Source organism: Ambystoma mexicanum, chromosome 1p, assembly GCF_040938575.1.
Source record: "Ambystoma mexicanum isolate Mex_15411 chromosome 1p, UKY_AmexF1_1, whole genome shotgun sequence".
Lineage (NCBI taxonomy): Eukaryota > Metazoa > Chordata > Amphibia > Caudata > Ambystomatidae > Ambystoma > Ambystoma mexicanum.
Genome location: NC_090921.1, coordinates 112,329,752 through 112,342,207, shown reverse-complemented (window position 1 = coordinate 112,342,207; position 12,456 = coordinate 112,329,752). Strand labels below are relative to the sequence as shown.

Genomic DNA, 12,456 nt, shown 5'->3' with positions numbered 1-12,456 from the left:
AATACACGCTTACCTCAGGTTTGAAGCATAGGCAATCTCACACATTATCTGGACCCTATATTATCCAGAGAAGCAACAACCCTTATACAAGTTTCATCTATATTCATGGCTGTGAGATCGCAGGAAGGACCTGTACATCACTGACGCACATATGTTGCTAACAAACCTTGGATCAGAAGATATGGTCTTCACTAAGTTACTTTATAAAATACTAGTGTAAAGGTGCATGCACACTGACCAAAGTGCAGGTTTTTATTTTACACAACAGAACCACTATATATCCTAAGCCAACAGCTCCCTCTAGCGATGACAACAGGCAAAGCTACTGCATTGGACAAACATACATCTGGCCTTTTATTATTATGAAAGATAATCTGAGGCAGGTCGGTAATTGTGAGAAAATAGTGCTCTTAAGGAAATACAAACAATTGTCTTTCTTTAAGAATACTAAAATCAGATTAGTCCGTTTTCTAAAACAGAACTGCATGAACTGAAGTAACTTCATATTTTTATTTGAAACTTTAGAAAATATGGTGTTGTTAGAACTAATAAAATCAGGCTTCATGCTGTGACAGAGGGACTACTTTTTAAGAACATAACTTCCTTCGTTGTGTGAATGGAAAATAAAATGCTAAGAAAACTTAACGGTCCATGTGAACAACAGTGTGTGGTCAGAGGAGAAAAAGCAATGTTCTGCATCGGCTGCAAAAGCAGTAACCGTTTGCAATAGCATGTACGAAGAAGTGTAATGATGACGAAAGCCAACATTTGAATGCACCACGTTAGGATAAATGTTTTTCAGGGTGAGAATGAAAGTCAATGAGCCAGCTGTCCTACTGGCTCCAGGTGTTGACTAGATCTTCAGTGGTGATCCTGCAATGAAACTGCCTTTTTTGTACACACTGACTGCAAACTAAAACACATCTAGATGTGCAGGATTTAGAGCACTGAAAACTGACGTCCTCTACTGTTGAGCCAGCTTTTCAAGGTTTCCATCGCAATTGAGGTAAGGCCCTTCGCTGGAGAGGGCACTGTAGGCTAAAAGCCCATCAAGTTCTTCGGCGTCTAGAAGAGTTGCCACCCCAGTGGGTGCTATTAACTTGGGCTGGACTTGAACCGGCAACTTGTAGAATGTTTGCTTAGTGCCAAAACAGTAGTCTATCCTGTTTCATAAGGAGAAATATGTAAGCCAATAATGACTGCCCGCTGGATGGCGAACCTTCTTCTCCTCGCCCCTGCTCAATTTCCATCATCATCCTGTGCCAGTTGCCTTGTGGCCTCTTCTTCAAAGCGGAAGACCAGGTAGCCAGTGTCATTAGTCAGATCTGTAGCTCCATGGCGAAAGTAGAAGTCGATGGCCGTGTCGTTCCAATTCAAGACAGCGAGTTGGATGGCGGAACACTTGGACTCCATACCAATCTGCAAAAAAGAAAGCAAAATATTGATGTATGTTATGTGAAAATATTTTGTGTTGCATGCAGGCACACACCACCACTTCATTGGATTTTGCATCCAAGCAGACCCAGATGGTTTAAATGACATAGGCAAACAACTATTTTCAGGCGTTATCTACAGGTTGTGTGAGAGACCCTAAATGCAGAGCCATGACATTACATTCTCTGTAACCCCAGTATGAAAAAGAGCATCTGCTGAGCCGTGAACACCTGTAATCTGGTACCTCCAATACAGAGGATCCTGAAGGCAAAGCTTGTACGGGTATGTATGGCTGGAAGCAATAAAGGAAGGGGTCAGGTCAAGACGGCGTGACTTATGGAATTTACACACAGTTTAGGAGAGAATTATCTTCCTTATTGGCAAGCAGTGTCATGCATTGAGGTCTGTTAAGTAGACATTTATCTGCAGCAGACTACAGTCTGTCCAGAGCACAACTCCGGAGGCTCAGAGGTTCCACTGGCATACACCAATCTGGCAGTGACTGCCGCCATAACAGCAGTTGTGCGGTGCACTTTACCAAGGTAAGGGAAAGCATGCCCAAGGGTCCTAAGATGGGTCCTAAAATGGTGCCAACAATATTGAAACACCTTGGTTATCTGGGGGCAGAATAATTTTTCGATGTCAACACAATTTCTCACCACCGAACTTAAGTAGGCATCGTGCTCAAAGCTAATGGCATTAGGACTCTGGGAATTAGATGGATTCCTAAAAACAATGCATTCTGCTTTGCTCGGATTAAGTTTCGACAGATTGTCAGCAATAGAAGAGTCAATATGATTCAGGCAGATTTGAAAGGCTTTAGAAGCGGTTTTGTTTGTGCTTTGTAATTTAATGAGAATCTGAGTGTCATCTGCATAGCTAAAAAATCCAACCCGTAACAGAAAATGATAGAAAACAAAGGTAGCAAACAAATATTTAAAAAAAATAGGAGGGGAGATATATGATCCCCAAATTCGCTAGCACACGTTAGTGGTGATGAAGAAGGAGTGTGCAGCAGTAGTATTTAGCTAGTTTCGGTTTGACAGGAGCAAGTGGTATCAGGTCAGCATAGGGCCTGCTATTTCAAGTGGTCAATTAGAGCCTGACCAGAACAATATTGTGGTGACAGTGCCAAAAGCGACAGATAAGTAAAGAAGAATCAAGGCAGGAGGTCCTCCTTGATCCAGCTCCAACTTGATGTCATCTAGATCAGGTTATACTACCATTGATGGGCCACCACCTCGGCATAAACAGGGTGTCGGCCAATTATCTTATTGTCCTAAACGTTTCTTTGATGTTGTAAGAGGACCACTTTTTCAAGAAGATCTGATGAAAGCTCAATGGATCAGACAGGCCCAGGTTTTCCCTTTTCAAGGGTGACTACTGCCACCTTGCGCACATCAGGAACCAATTTCTTAGGAGAATGGAGATTCACTCTCTAAACCATTCAGCAATAGCAGGGACTAACAGTACATTTTTGAAGATTTTTGAGGAACAGAGATCACAAGGAGAGCCAATATTTTCACTTCAGACCACAAGGTCACTAAACATTTGTATTAGAGAGAGGAGAGAAAGTATAATGTCTGACAGTACAAGGTAATTGCCTGGGAGGACATCAAAGGTGAAGTTAACCAAAGCCACAGGCAGCCGTTTTGCTGCTAGATCGTTTTGAGTCTTGGTGATTTTCAACTGAAAGAACAGAGATTGTTAGTCTAGGGGACATCTGGGTAACACTTGGAATAGACAAGAGGATCCCCACTTTCATTCATAATTTTACAAACGCTCTTTTTGCCAGCTTCAGTCTATATGTGCGGCAAATACATTTTTGTTGTGTATTTTTACGCTTTTTATAGCTTCTTAGGTGTCGGTTAAAAGCAAGCATAAATTCAATAGAGAATGACTGGAACCAGCTTCTCTCGAGAGATCTAAGAGTGTTTTTTAATTTTCGTACAGGAGTGAAACATTTTTGTGGGACCTTTTTGTTGCATTGAGGTTTAGTTTGAAGCAAAACCTCCATCAAAAGAATAGTGTGACGCTGAAAGTCTAAAGAGATCAATAGGTCAGACTCTAGTGGTAAGCGCTTGCCAACTTGCTTTGTGGTACGCTCTACAGCTACCCCTACTGGATCAATATGGTACCTGCCCAACTCACCCTGTCCATTTCACTGCATTTGGTGAACGGCTGTTTTGCAGCATTTTTTCGCAGCATTTAAAGGGAGGCGGTGAGGAGTAAGAGAATAGTATTAAATTGAGTTTGGTGTAGCGAGGAAGAAGTGGTGGGCGTGGAAAGGAGGCATGGAGGGTTTGCCCCAGATGAAAAAAGCAGAAATGTGGTGAAATGGCCACTGCAGTGAGTTGTACCAAATCCGATCAATATATCTACTCTTTTCTAAAGTAAAAGTGGGGGATAGTTTGCTTCGGTGATTTAAAAAATAAATAGGTAAGTATCGAGAGGATAGCTCAGGGGCAACGTGCTCGCCTTGGAAGCAAAGGGACACGGAGCAACGCAGGTTTGATCCCCGGGTCCACGCTTAGAAACCCATGGGTATTAAGCGCGTTATAAAATAACCAATCAATCAAATAAATTAATGGCTGCATGATCCAGTGGTCTGAAGTATTCAGGAGGCTTTCCAGTGATAATAACCACAGGTGAATCCATAACTGTTTTTAAAAAAGTACTACCCAAAACGTCCCCCAAATATTCTAGGACTGGAGTTTGTTTATATAATTTCACCAGTCCTACAATATGTTGTGAAAGGTGATTAGCGCCTTTAAAAAAATATTGAGTCACCCTCGATATACAGAGAGAGACCCCTCCGCCCAATGGGGACAAGGACTCTCGTTCCATGATGGAATTCCATAATCCTCCTTCCCATAAAACTATGAAACCCTTTAGATCTGTCAAGGTTCAGGCTGACAGTACTACTGTGTACTATTGTGATACTCCTTCTCGTCTTCTTGTAAGATTAGACACCTTTAATATGAACACTCATTCTAAACAGGATATGTACTTTGAAGGTACTGAGAAGAACAACATCATTCACAACACTCATGTGAAAGATAGTCGGACGTGATAGCCCCCAGGAGTCAGGAGTACACAACCAAACCCGACCAGGGACTATGGCACTTTTTCTGGCGAGGTCCCAGCCCAACAAGATAAAAAGCAAAGGAGGACTCAGAAAAGGGAGCGACAGATGCGAAGCCTGGTCAGCCCGGGAAATTCGAACCAGGAAAGAAGACGGGACATTGCAGGAGGAACCCAGATGCTGGAAGGATGGCAGCCACTGTGAGGAACCCAAGGGTGTCCTCATTTCCTTTTCCCCTGGATTCTCCTCTCAGGTGGCCAGGGAAGCGGCATTGCTTTTGATTCCCGACCCTGGAGGTGGATATGCGAGGGAGGATAACCTGAGTGGAGGAAACTTGGGGAGTGGACGTCTTTAGGTGAGACATGGTATCCCCCATTCCCGTTTCAGAATGAACCCTCTATCCCTCAAGCCTGTGTAGGCTACTGTCAGCCCTTTCCATTTTCCTCCCTCCAAAATGTCCCCCAGAAACACCACTTCAACACTGTGACGAGGAAGAGACCAGCTAGGAGGACACATCCTCATTTGGGTGAGATAAACACATATCAACCTTATATTGTTAATGCAGACACATATCAGTCAAGTAACAAGACGAGAGGAGACAACAGAGTTATGCACACTTCCTTTAATTCAGATATCCCCAAACACCACTCCGGTACTGAGACAAAAAAGAGGGCTATGGAGGTGTAGTGGTGGAACAGTCAGGCATGCCCAGCTAATATGTTTCACCATGATCAGGCAATTGAACTGAATGACCCACACCTGTGGTCATTTAACAATCCCAATGGGTATAGAAATCCTTGCTGCACAGCACAAGGACGTGAGAAGCAGGCTGGATAGAAGCGAGCACAAGAGAAGCGGGCTGGAGAGAGAGGAGCTCGAGACACAGGAGCCGTGTCGAGCAGGAGAGAGGGATGCCGAGGCTGGCCGCCAGAAGGTCTGGAAGTCCTGAAAGCCCTCCTTGTCGGGTGCACACAGCGAGATCTGTGGAGCGCTGAAGCACACCATTCGCCGTGAGACACCAGGAGAACGAGCAGCGCTCTCTATGGCCTCTCTGAGGGAGGAACAGAGATATTGGAAGCCGGAGTGCAGAGCAAGGAGTGGAAAGAAGCCGAAGGGAGCTGCTGTGTGTAACCGGTGAGTAGAAACAAGGAAACACTCCTACCAGGGCGCTCCAGGAATTGGAAACAAACTCTTTCAAATAAACTGAAAGTTGTTATAAGCACTTTTGAATGCTGAAACAAGTGCTTCTAAATATCGAATGAACTGAAAGCGGTTATAAAGGTGGTTGTGTGCCAAAACAAGTCCTTCTGAATATCGAGCGAACAAAAAGGCATTGTAAGCACTTTCGAATGCCACACAGAGCAAAAGCAAGTTATGAGTACTTGTGAATGGAATGAAAGCAAGGTGGTGCGAGTAGCAGATACCACAAATGAATTGTTTGAGAGAAGTGTTGGCAAAGTCAGGAAGATATCAAGAAGAGTATGAGATGAGAAACAAAAGTATTGGCCAAAGCCAAAAGAATTCAACGAAGTGCAGGTTCAGAGGAAAGCGAAAAATACAGAAGTGTAACAAATACATGGTGCCAATCCAAGCCACGGTAAAGGTTTTGGAACAGTGTGACATTAAAGAAAGAAACAAGGTTCACTGTCAAAGGAAAGCAGTGGACAATTGTTGATGGAAAGCAGATAAGGTGTATTGGTTGCATGAGCTGTAATGGGTGGACCGTGTGGTCCGACAACTGCGCCTAGACCAAGTAAAAAAAGCCAATAAAAATAACCATAAAGAAGCTTCTGTTTTGTAACAGCCACTTATGTGATTTTTATGTAAAGGAAACAGAATTATGTCTGTGAACCAGTGAAAAGTACTTATGACAAGAGAGCTGGGAAGTCTCCCAAGGAATTGTGCTGTTTGAAAAGCTGTAAGATTTGAACTCTTGGGGAAGGGAACCCTGAAACCTTGTGAACTATTTTTGAACTTGGCGAAGGGGAGACTGATTACAAACCAAGCGCTGGAAAAAGCTTTTTTTTAAAATATATTTTTATTAACATTTTTCAAATAAACATCTCTCCTTTCACCCAACCCCGACCACCCCATTATTTCCCACCTCCCCAACCAACCCCTGACAGAGTACCTTAGAATTTTTCACTTATTCAATTTAGCAACATACATACTAGCTTACATAATGTTCAAAATCCTTAAATTGTATGGACACCATTGCTGTACAAAGTCCCCGTTGAGAAAGTCCAAGACCACCGCCCATTTTTGTTGACATTTTTCCTGTTCCCCTTGAAGGTTATTTTTCTGTTTCCAAGCACTTGCAATAGCCAACCATTCAGCTATTACCATTAACATGCAAGCCCTACTTTGAATTTTAGTAGGTAAGCTGTTCTCCGGATCAAAAACACCACACATCCATTCCTTAGGTGTCCAAATTGCTACCAGGGAAAAGACATGTTTTATCTGATACGTCACGTCATCCCAGAAACTCTTCAAAGTTGGGCAATCCCACCATATATGCCACCAATCACCTCGCCCTCCACATCCTCGCCAACATCTCTCCGTGGAAGTCGGGAACATTTTGTGAAATTTTTCAGGAGTGAAATGCCATTGATACATGACCCTATACCATGCTTCCCTTATCTGGATAGACCTTGTTAATTTGGAGATATTTCTCCGTAGGTGTTCCCAATGAGTTCTCAGTAAATCTGTCTCCAGTGTCTTTGCCCATTTTTTGCATGTACCCCCAAGCCAGCCCCTTCTTTTCTTCATTCAGTATCGAATATAGCTTTGATACCATTTGTCTATTCCCTGAGTGAGTGGTAATGAATTTTTCAAAGCTCTCTCCACACAACTTCCCGCCTTCCATCCACCCCCAAGTCTAGCTAGCCAATGCCTTAATTGGTAGTACTCCAGCCTATCCTTTTCCGCAAGCCGAAGTATCAGTTTGAATTCCTCAAACAAATAAATGTCACCTCCCTGCACCATATCACACATACATGTGCAGCCTACTCTGTCACTTTTTAAACGTACCCTGTACGGTCCCTGGATAAAATGGTGGATTCTCAAGTAATGTAGTAAATGGTGATGGGCTTGTAGATGCATCTTTTTCTATTAGGAAATTTCATATACCTAAAACCACAGAGTATCTGGCTGGCCTGTGTATTTAAATGTCTGTCATGCCTATATAGCCATAATATCCCTTCCAACGGGCACCCGGCCACTGCTATATCCATTTTTACCCATGATTTCTTAGTATCCCCGGTAAACCATTCCCGGTGTACTTGTATATGTGCTGCTTCATAATATTTCTGGTAAGCCCACTCCCCCATGTTCTCTGGATGCTGTTAAAATTTGAAATGCCACTTGGTCATCAATTTAATAGTGGCTATCTTTCCTAGCCATTAAATTTGCAGCAGATTCAATTTCCCTAAATCCTCTTTCACCTGCTGCAATACTTGTGGGTAATAACAAAGTTACTCACCGTAGTGACTATCTTACTCCTAGTCCACAGTCCTCTTTCCTACATACTTGTGGGACATTCCGTCCTTCAGAACGGGACTGGAGCACTTTTTATAAAAAGCATCAAACATTTTATTTTTGTCCTTCTTTTATTGTTATGCAGGGCCACAGCACGTGGCCATAACCCCACCCTCTTGAACTCCACCCCGTGCATCTCCCGTCAGTTTTTTTCTATCGCCAGGTCTGCGACCATTTAAGCAATAATAGAGGATACTTTTTAGAGGGGACGGCGGGCGTATGGAGGAAAGGTGACTATGGACTAGGAGTAAGATAGTCACTACGGTGAGTACGTTTGTTATACTCCTATGTCCCGTCCCCTTTCCTCCATACTTGTGGGAGATTCCCCAAGCACAACCAGAGGTAGTAAGGGTGGTTGGAAAATCCCTTCACTGAAACAAGTTTTTGAGGACAGCCTGGTCAAATTGGGCATCAGCCCTGGAGCTCAGGTCTAAGCAGTAATGCTTGCAGAAAGCTGATGGGGAGGCCCACATAGGCGCCTTGGTGATGGACTCCCAAGGAACATACTTTTGGAAGGCAACAGCAGCTGCTTTGCCTCGGACTAGATGAGCATGGATGCCCTTAGGTGGTTCGAGGCCTTGGATCTTTATAGGCCTCTGAAACGCACAAGACAATCCAGCGGGAAATGGATGCTTTGGAAGCTGGTTTCCCTTTAGGGTCACCAAGCATAACTAAAAGTTGTGAGGAGCTTCTGAGTTTGTCACGACCCTCGCCCAAAACCCCCTCTGGCAAACCCATTGGCCAGGTGGAGTCAGGACTCGGGCCTCTAGAGCCTGGCATCCTTTTCCAAAACCCTCTTGGGGACACTGTGTTGCCAGCCAACATGGAGGCATCCACATAGCTTGGTTCCAAGGAACCAAGCTATGCGGTCTAGTGTTTTGGGTGTGGCAGCCTAGGGACTACTTTACCTGGACTATTTTGTTGGGGCTATTTAAACCACACCCGAGCAAGACCACACGCTTTGCGTTACTTTGCAGCTTGCAGCGTGACGCTCACCGTGTCCAGCTACTCCCTCGAACATCGGAGAAGCAGAACCTGCAAGGAGACAAAAGGAACATCATTAGCAGCAGCATCATCATCATCATCATCATCTTACCTGCAGTCTTCATCTTTAACCACTCGCAGTTACTGAGTACAGCTTCCTCGAATCTGCACGCCTCCCGGACAGTACGACCTGAAAGAGGAAGATAGAGGCAACATTAAAGAAAGCAGTAGAGACATTTGTAAATTACGAACTGCTCAAAAGGCTTACCTGGCTGGTCGCCTCACGGCTGGCATCACTCCGGACATTCCACTCGCGCTGAAGCACACCGCGACCTACAAGGAAGGAAAACACAGGTTAGCAAAGGCAAGACTTTGCAGCGCTGCGCATAGCGCTTACTTAACGCATCATAGCGCTCTTAATGCGACATCATTTACCAGTGGGGCTCAACCAAGCCAGTTCGCCGTGCTGAAGCTTCGCATACCTAAGGGAGGAAAAAGAGACATTTTAAACAAAGAAAGGCATGCAGGATAGCAACAAAACTAAAGAACAGCAATAAGACCTACCTGAACAATATCAAACAGGCCGGCGTCAGTGAAGTAACTGGACCGCACACGCCCATGAAGGACAATGCGCCCCTGCAAAGAAGGCAGGACCGAGAGCACGCCTAATTCTACCACAAGGCAGAACCTTCCCGCAGACCACATCTGGGCAAAGCTGAGAAGCATACCAGCGAGTAACCGGCTGGGTGGCGTCCCTGTGGATACCAGGTGAGCGTAACAAGTTCCACCGTTCTATCAAGGAAAAACATGAGGGCTCGCCCGACGTCCAAATTGTGTAGAACTCTCTCGGCATCAAATGCCGTGTTCGGGAAAAAGACTGGTAAGGAGATAGACTGGTTCAAATGAAAGTCAGTAGCCACCTTAGGAAGAAAGGAAGGGTGCGAGGCACAACTTTATCCTTGTGGAAAGTGAGGAACGGATGTGCCACAGAAAGCGCTTGGAGGTCGCTTACTCACCTTGCGGATGTTATTGCAATTAGAAAAGCAACCTTCCAAGAAAGGTACTTAAGATCAGTAGTGGCAATGGGTTCCAACTGCTTATGGCATAAAGCGGTGAGGACCACATTTAAATCCCAGTTGGGATGGTGAGTGCGTACCGGCGGGAAGAGTTGAGGAGTCCCACAAAATGCCTTTTGATGACTGGATTAGTCAATGAAAAGGACCAGCTGTCTGTGGACACGTAGGCCGCAATGGCAGATAAATAAGTTCTGCAAGACAGAACATGAATGCGAGAAGCTGCCAGGTGAGACACAAAGGATAAAACGGTGTTGACCGTAGTATGTCTGGGGTCGAGCCGTTTAGCTAAGCACCAGTGGCAAAAACTGAGCCCTTTGCTCTTATAGTCGGCCCTTGTAGAAGGCTTCCTGGCCACTTGGATAATGTGCATATTGTCCTCGGACAGATTAAAGTGAGCTTAAGATCTGAACTCAGGCACCAGGCCGCCAAGTTGAACAATTATTGGTGATAAACGGTTGAAAAGCTTTGAGCACCAGAAACACGGGGAGGAGTTCCAGGTAATTGATATGACACTGCCTGTCCTGAGGCATCCACAGATAGAACACTTCGAGGTGAAGCAGTGTCGCTCCCCACCATAGCAGGGAGAAATCTGTAGTAGCCGTCACTTATGGGCAGGGCTCCAGGAAAGAGGCCCCCACTGAAAGGTTGTTGGTCGAGGACCACCATTGTAGAGCCGCTGTCATGCTGGATGTAACTGGAATTGTCTTGGAATCAAGATCAGATGCCTGAGATCAGCAGCTCCAAAGAGCTAGCTAAGTGCGCCCCATCTTCAGACGTACAAGAGGTAAAGCTAGCACGCAAGAGGCCAAGAGACCCAGAAGTATTTGGAACCACCAGGCCGTCATGTGTGAGGACTGGAGGAAGAGCCGACACATGGTCGATTGGTCTGCAATCCTGTCCGCCGTTAGGAACCCCATGGTACTGAATGTATTCCAATGGACACCCAGGAAAATCAGGTCTTGAGAGACTGCCATGGACGATTTCTGCCAATTCACCAACAGCCCAAGATGGAACAGGAGCTGAAGGAAAGACTGAAGATTGGTTAAGGCTGTCTGTGGGCAAGGACTGTGCAGGAGCCAATCGTCCAAGTATAGATATATATGAACACCCTGCATGCTGAGGAAAGCTGCGATGACCGACATCATGTTTGTAATGACAAGCAGCGCCGAGCTTAGACCAAAAGGGAGTACACGAAACTGGAAGTGTTCCGGTCCCACGGAGAACCAGAGATATTTTCGATACTGGCTCCAAATCAGAATGTGCATGTATGCATCCTGGAGATCTACCACACTGAGCCAATCAGCATTTTGAAGAGAGCACTTTATCTGGCAAGTCGTGATCATCTTGAATTTCTCTTGGGGAAGATAAAGATTGAACTGGGAAAGATCGAGGATAGAGCGCAGGCCAGCCTGGTTGGGTTTGGGCACTGTGAACAGACAGGAGTAGTAGCCCTCCCCTTGTTCCCTGAGGGGAACAGGCTCCACCGCTCAACGGTCTAGAAGTTTCTGTACCTCAGCTATGAGGTAGGGCGACCCAGTCTGTTGGAAGGGAGGGTTGAAGGGTGGGGTAGGGGCAAGCGGAAGCCCGCCCGAGCGATTGACAAAACCCATCAATCTTTGGTGATGGTCTGCCACGCCTCCAGATGAGACGAACTTCGTCCTCCCACCAGAGTCTTGTGCAACTGACAAAAAATATAATTTGGCTGATTTGTCAGCAGGGAGAATACCTGTCCCTGGAGAGGAGGCTGTTGGGGGAGAGAAAAACCGTCCACCTTGCCTTAGCTGCTTACGGCAGGGCTCACCAACCAGAGCTTCAGATCGGCACGCACAGCAATCCTTAAAACCCCGGAACCCAGAGAAGGAACAAGTTTGGGACCCTGACCTCTCTGTATAAGGGGAAGTAACTGAGGCTTCCGCCGGGACCGATAATGACTTATCTGTTGAGTACTCGCCTTAGTCTTCTTCAGTTCCTCATTCGTGGAGGAATGGAACTCCTCCTTTCCATCAAAAGGAAGATCCAGCAGCTTGCCCTGCACTTCCTTTGAGAACTTCGTAGCATGGAGCCACGCTTGGTGGGAGATGTCAACCGCGACAATAAGGCCTTGTGCGAAGGTATCTAAATGGTGTGCTGCAGCCTCCAGTAGATCCTGTACCAACACTCTGGTGTCCGACAATCCAGCTTTGAAATCTTCAAGCCTATCCACAGGAATACATTACTGGAAATAGGCCAGCTCCCTCCACAGCTTGAGTTTGGGCGCTGCCAGGATAAGCTTGGTGTTAGCCTGATGAAGTTGGAGAGCCAAACTGGAGAAGACTTTCTTGCCAATGGTGTCAAGAAGTT

The 12,456-nt window shown here is 45.6% G+C and overlaps 1 protein-coding gene across 1 annotated transcript in view; it reads right to left on the bottom strand.

Moving 5' to 3' along the window:
- Positions 1–229: 229 nt before the first annotated feature.
- LOC138566820 (thialysine N-epsilon-acetyltransferase-like) overlaps positions 230–12,456 on the bottom strand; it is a 238,396-nt gene continuing 226,169 nt past the window's right edge. The window contains exon 6 of the mRNA XM_069644497.1: positions 230–1,419. Within this exon, the coding sequence (XP_069500598.1) occupies positions 1,240–1,419 (180 nt within the window). The 3' untranslated portion in view covers positions 230–1,239. The remainder of the gene's footprint in view (positions 1,420–12,456) is intronic.